This window comes from Paramormyrops kingsleyae, chromosome 1, assembly GCF_048594095.1.
Source record: "Paramormyrops kingsleyae isolate MSU_618 chromosome 1, PKINGS_0.4, whole genome shotgun sequence".
NCBI classification, from domain to species: Eukaryota; Metazoa; Chordata; class Actinopteri; order Osteoglossiformes; family Mormyridae; genus Paramormyrops; species Paramormyrops kingsleyae.
The window spans coordinates 37,865,095-37,871,189 of NC_132797.1; the positions used below are offsets into that span (position 1 = coordinate 37,865,095).

At 40.0% G+C, this 6,095-nt stretch overlaps 1 protein-coding gene across 1 annotated transcript; it reads left to right on the forward strand.

The window, feature by feature from the left end:
• The first annotated feature begins 1,514 nt into the window (after nucleotides 1-1,514).
• On the forward strand, nucleotides 1,515-5,104 carry LOC111841793 (uncharacterized). Its single transcript, XM_072700543.1, has 10 exons — nucleotides 1,515-2,569; nucleotides 2,660-2,776; nucleotides 2,886-2,927; nucleotides 3,035-3,121; nucleotides 3,397-3,454; nucleotides 3,559-3,767; nucleotides 3,877-3,924; nucleotides 4,079-4,248; nucleotides 4,701-4,765; nucleotides 4,894-5,104. Exons 1-10 carry the CDS (start codon nucleotides 2,380-2,382, stop codon nucleotides 5,009-5,011), a joined length of 1,104 nt encoding a protein of 367 aa, XP_072556644.1. The 5' UTR covers nucleotides 1,515-2,379; the 3' UTR covers nucleotides 5,012-5,104.
• The last annotated feature ends 991 nt before the right edge of the window (nucleotides 5,105-6,095 follow it).

Sequence of the window (6,095 nt, forward strand, 5' to 3'; positions counted from 1 at the left end):
TTGTTTACTACTATTGTTTATTTCAATGTATTCATTCTATTTGTCAGAATAGGGTTATTTTTATTATTTTGATTATTACATGGAACAGCATTGTGAAACTATAATATTGATAATTATTGATATCGGTCTGTACAGGAATAAATATTGTGATAATTTTTTTTTTCCATATCCCCCAGCTCTAATAATAAGTAAATTCATATAACAGAATGCAATATATTTCACAATAATAAGCTGTATTTCACAATATCATTCTCATATATTTCATATTACTTTTGAACACTTTGGAGTTCCATATACATAGGCTATAGTTAAGTGTAAATTGATGTAGTTTAACTCTGTTTTAGATGGCGTACTTGAGATTGTGGAGAAAAAGGAGGAGAGAGTTGGACCATCTTCTTCAAGATTCTGACAGTTTGGACAGTGACAGTGAGCATGTGCCTGGGACTATAAGTGAACTTGACAGAGACACTGACAATGTACCTGGAACTAGATTTGATAGTGACTGTGACGATGTGCCTGTGAATAGTAAAAGGCCTAGTTTTGATTCCTGCCCCAATATTTGCAATGATTCTGCAGACTCAGAAGAACAAACAAATGGTGAATCTGGACAGACTGTGACCCTTGAAAATGACTTGAGACAATGGGCTGTAAAGAACAGAGAAACACACAAGTCTGTCAATGAGTTACTAGCCATACTGCGGAAGCAGGGGCACCTGTTGCCAGTAGATTCCAGGACACTGTTGGCTACATCACGAGCAAAATTAACTGAGGCAAAATGTGGTGGTCAGTACATGTACTATGGCCTGGAAAAGGGTATTTGTCACTTACTAAGTAAGGTGCAGGGCAATAGTGTACATCTAAGGATTAACATTGATGGGATTCCACTTTTCAGAAGCAGTAGTCTGCAGTTTTGGCCGATATTAGCAATGTTTGGCCATTTTGATCCATTTACAGTAGCAATTTTTAGCGGTGGGACAAAGCCTACCCCCCTTGGGGAGTATCTAAAGGATTTTTTGTCAGAGTACAAACATCTTAAGCAGACTGGCATAATGCACAATGGGAATTTGTATTCAGTGCATATAGAAGCAGTAGTGTGTGATGCTCCAGCAAGGGCATACTTAAAATCAATCAAGAGTCATAACTCGTATGAGAGTTGTGAAAGGTGCACAATTAGAGGTCAATTTATAGAAGGAAGAGTAGTTCTGCACACCTCGACCCAGGACTGCACTCCTCGGACTGACCAAGCCTTCAACAGGCTGCAGTATACAGAACACCAGACTGGTATTACCCCGCTCATTGATGTAGGAATACCATGTGTGACTGGATTTGTTCTAGATTATATGCATATAGTGTGCTTGGGTGTAGTTAGGCGTTTAATGACATTCTTGACACGTGGCCCCAGACTTTGCCATCTGTCAGTGAAGCAGAAGCATGAAATATCTGTGAGACTCGGGGCACTCCGAGGAAAGATGCCAAGTGAATTTGCTAGGCAACCACGTGGCTTAGATGAACTGGAGCGCTGGAAAGCCACAGAGTTAAGGCAGTTTCTGCTTTACACTGGTCCTGTTGTACTAAGAAATGTCCTGAGTCCTGAAAGGTACAAGCATTTCTTGACGTTGACTGTGGCCATGTCCATCATGCTTGAGTCGGACAATGCAATACGGAACTCGTATCTTCAGTTTGCACATGATCTCATGAAGCACTTTGTTGCATCTTGCACTGTTCTCTATGGTCACACATTCTGTGTTTACAATGTTCATGGACTCCTTCATCTCCATGAAGATGTTGCACAGTTCAACAGATCGCTCAATGACATTTCATGTTTTCCCTTTGAAAATTATCTTCAATGTCTGAAGAAGCATGTGAGGAATGGGAGAAGTCCTGCTGAACAAGTGACCAGGCGATTGTCTGAAATTGAGCATGTCCATGGGATTGGGACACTGCGCACCATCCACCCAGTTATTTCCTCCAAACCAAAGGATCGCTGTTTCCTCTTAAAGGACAACAGTTTTGTTTTTGTGTGTGAGACGAACACGGATGGGTCGCTTCTTTGTGAAACCTTGGATAGACATCATACAGCCTCCTACTTTCAGCAGCCATGCAGCTCTTCACTTCTAAACATAGTGTACCTTTCAAAGAAACATACAGAAAACATGAAAAGACGACTTGTACATAAGAGAGACTTGTTCAGGAAAGTAGTTGTCCTCCCACAAGAAACTGGGCATGTGCTACTACCACTTCGACATGGCATTGAACAGCCCACATATTGAAAAGGTCAAATTGAGCTTTGCTGCTACTGCGAGTTTACTTGCTTCAAGTTGCTTTGGTTAAATGACTGTTTTAACACTAAAGTAAAATTTATATTCTCCTTTCCAGATAATGTTCGCCAGGGCTGTGTGGAATGAGGATGGGAAAGAGATGGAGGGCACAGTGCCTCTTAATTGGCTCAACACCCAAAACAACACTATCAGATGGCCACCAAATAAACAAATTGAAGCTTTTAACAAGAAGAAGGACCCTGAGGATAACTGGCTGTCTTTCCCATTAATAAAGATGAAAATTACTTCAGGTATATCTTGACTACCAAATGGTTTATGCTCAGCAGTCAGCAAAAATAATTGTGGATGAAATTCTTTGAGTTTGAATTGTATGTTTTTAGCTAACTTGCAGGAATGTGAGGACTATAATTTAACCAGCCAGCCTGAGGAGGCAGAGGACAGAATGGTCGGAAAAAAGAGGAAAATATCCAAAAGAAAGTTTGACAATTTTGTTGTTGGTGTGTTTTTAATTTTTCATATTCCTGAATTTGAATATGTATTAATTGAAAACAGTGCTCTGGGTTCCGACCATATTGTTTTATTTACCATATTTTGAACTGTTCATAGATTTTGATGATATGGAACAGGGGGAGGAGGAGAGCAGAATGGGTAAATGTTCCTAGACACTACACTTAATACTGATGAGTTTAATGCTGTAGTACACACAGGGTTGTCTTGTTTTAAACGTATTTGCTTTTTCATGTCAAATTGTATAGGTGGCAAATTACCCCCTTTTCCAAAGCCACCAACGAAGTTGCAGCTCGTACAGAACAACACAGCTGGATCCAATGTCAATTTAACTTGTGAGTATTAGTAATCCATTTTTTCTGAAAGGAACTATGTAGAATTTTGTAGTTCTTGAGTTGTCGTGAATGCAGCTACTTGGTACGTTTACATTCATTGTACTGAATTTAATATTGTGGCCTGATGCAGAGTGGTATCGTAAAGAGCTGGCCTATATCAGAGTTAGTTTGCATACAGTTTCAGGGGAAATCTGGGCAACAGAGTTTAGGCTCTTATTACACTGCCTATTTCATCCCCATATGTGAAATCTTTGAACATTCTCTGTGTTTTCCAGCCCCTCGACATGCAACTCCAAAGAGAATCAGAGATCCTAAACCCAGGGACATTGACAGGTCAGGGCACAGTGTCAGTCTAGGATAAGCAAGAGCACCATGTACAATTACAAAAAAAGGAAATAACAATATTTTATTAAATATAGGGACCGTGTACATTCTAGGCACAGCAGCAGCTCTAGGCACAGCCATGTTTCTGGGCACAGCGACAGGTCCCAACACAGCAATGGCTCCTGGTACAGGGAACAATCCAGGCATAATGATGGATCCAGACTCGGTTATAGGTCCAGGCACAGCGATGACTCCAGGCATGACCATGTTGGCTCCAGTGGCGGTTCCAGGCATGATGTGATGAGGCCCAGGGATAGTGCAAGTGAGTGTTAATGCTACAGTACCCTGTCTTTTTACAATAAAAGTATTTATTGTAAGATACAGGATAACCTTATCACAAGACACAAATTTGTTTAACACATTTTTTTCAGATGCTGTAGTGGCAGGAACGGAGGACAATTTCCCAATGGCCACAGCAAGTAAGTTGAACATATTTGATGAATGTCAAATATGGCAATACTGAATTGAACATCACATCTTAAACCTGTGGTAGTATCTTTTTTGGCACAGTAGTAGTATTTACAAATATGTGCCAAGCCTAATAATACCTCAGCAAATTTTTGTTGATTTCAGAATTTCAGAAAAAGGTGCTTGCCAAGTTAATTGACATCCACTTGGAGATTAAAAGCCTTCACCAAAGGGAACCTGCCCTTTCAGCCACCCGCATTGAGAGGTTGGAGACCATGGAGGACTTTCAGAGAGTTGAGCAACACATGGGTGACAAGGAAGCCTTTGAAACCTTGGTAGGATTTCCATCAGTCTCAAAAATGATATATACTGTATATGTACTGTGTGCACAAGTAAGCATGGCATAATGAGTTGAATGCTGTGTTTGCAGAGTGCTCACAGTTTTAAATCAGAGCCTGGTGTTTTCAGCATAGCAAGGAATAGGTACCCTAATGCATTATGAGGAAATTATGTATAAAATGTGTATTTTAAATGCAGCTATTCACAGTATAGTTTAACTTTAGGAATGTCTTGATCCATACAAATTATAGAAATGTTATATTGACAAAGGATTGAAACCTTTTCATGCCAACTGATGCTGAAATGTCATTACACCCAATTACATATAGTTCTCAGAATAATTCCAGGATTGTTAATTGTAAATGAAGGAAACAAACTCTTACTGCCTGTAGTTTCATTCTTTAAGGGAGTCTGTAAAATATTTTTCTTTCTTTTTTTTTCTCCACAGGTGCAGCAACTATCTCGGGTTGGAGGGAAAGACCTCAAGGACTGTGTCCACAAAGTTCTTGACCGGTATGTGCTACCAATTTCTTTACACTGTTTTTCATGTCTTAAGACAATTCAGTGATCAATACAAATGGTATTGGGTCGTAAAATCAAAAGTATGACTAAATTTTTAAAACATATTTGTCTTTCTTCAGGCTCTTCTCCAATTCTTTGATGGCCTGCTTCAACATGAAGGGAAAGGGGAAGAAGGACAAAATATCCCTTGAGAAAACTGCAATCTATCAAGCAATACAAGGCAAGTTAAGTTCGTAGTAAGCCGCTGTGTGGGGAGGGAATGTTCCCCCCCTCTCCATTGGCAATTGATTAATTTCAGTTATTGAACCAATAGAAATTCAGACTTGCAGAATGGAGTTATTGGGAATTAGTGTAGAATATTTATGATACTATCAGACTATAGAACATTTACCCCTTTTAATTGTGCACTGTCTTATATAAATCGGGTTGGTTTGTTAGTGCCGCAAAAATCATTAACCATCCACCATCTACATTTTTATGTCATCATAAAAATATTATCTTAAAACTCAAAGCAGCAGAAATGGCCATTTTTACAGCACAAATGCGGCACTAATGACCCAACTCGCTGTATGCTCTTGTAGAGGGGCTGGGTGAATTATGATCTTTTAAAAAAACTAATTATCTTCAAATCTAAAAGTAACTAGAAACTGCAAGCAGTTACGAAAGGGTCCAAAGCGGAGGACGATCGGACAGTAGAGGAATAACGGCAGAGAACCGGTGGCCAGGGTAGTAGAAAGTCAGACAGAATTAGACTGCCATAACAGGATAGGCGATGTAGGACAGAGCTGGACGGTCTCAGTAGTTGACAGACATTAGGATGTAGATGCTTTTTGTGCAGGTGTAACAGGCCAGTCAACATCAGAGAGTACACTGTGCACATCAGGAAACCTAGCTGAAATAGCAACCTAAGCTGGGTTCGAACCGGCGACCCTCTGATTACAGGCACACAGGATTAGCACACTGAGCCATCCGCTCCTGTGGGTAAGATGAGTGAGATCAGTAGACACCTTCCTACCTGATCTGGTAACTCATTATAGCTGAATTAGACTAGGTGAGGTTTAGACATATATGGACAGTGGCTCACGTTTGACCTATTGACACGAAAATTGGAAGGTCTCTCTGCGGTACAGCCTTTCATCCGAGATAGATATTTGGAAATGATTGGCTGAAGAGTGCATGATATATAGCTGTCTGATTGAAATGGACGTGGCACCAGTAGAGACAGGGTGTGGCTGGTGGCCATACCTTACCAAAAGTTTCATTTTTTTCTCTAAATCTTTAAAAGAACTATCTTCTGATTTGAAGGACAACAGATGTATGT

Excerpts from the sequence above, each read along its gene's own strand:
- LOC111841793 (XM_072700543.1), top strand. The coding sequence starts at position 2,380 with ATGTTCGCCAGGGCTGTGTGGAATGAGGATGGGAAAGAGATGGAGGGC. Across the intron at positions 2,570-2,659 it reads AAAGATGAAAATTACTTCAG|CTAACTTGCAGGAATGTGAG; the intron begins GTATATCTTGAC and ends GTATGTTTTTAG. Across the intron at positions 3,122-3,396 it reads ATCCAATGTCAATTTAACTT|CCCCTCGACATGCAACTCCA; the intron begins GTGAGTATTAGT and ends TGTGTTTTCCAG.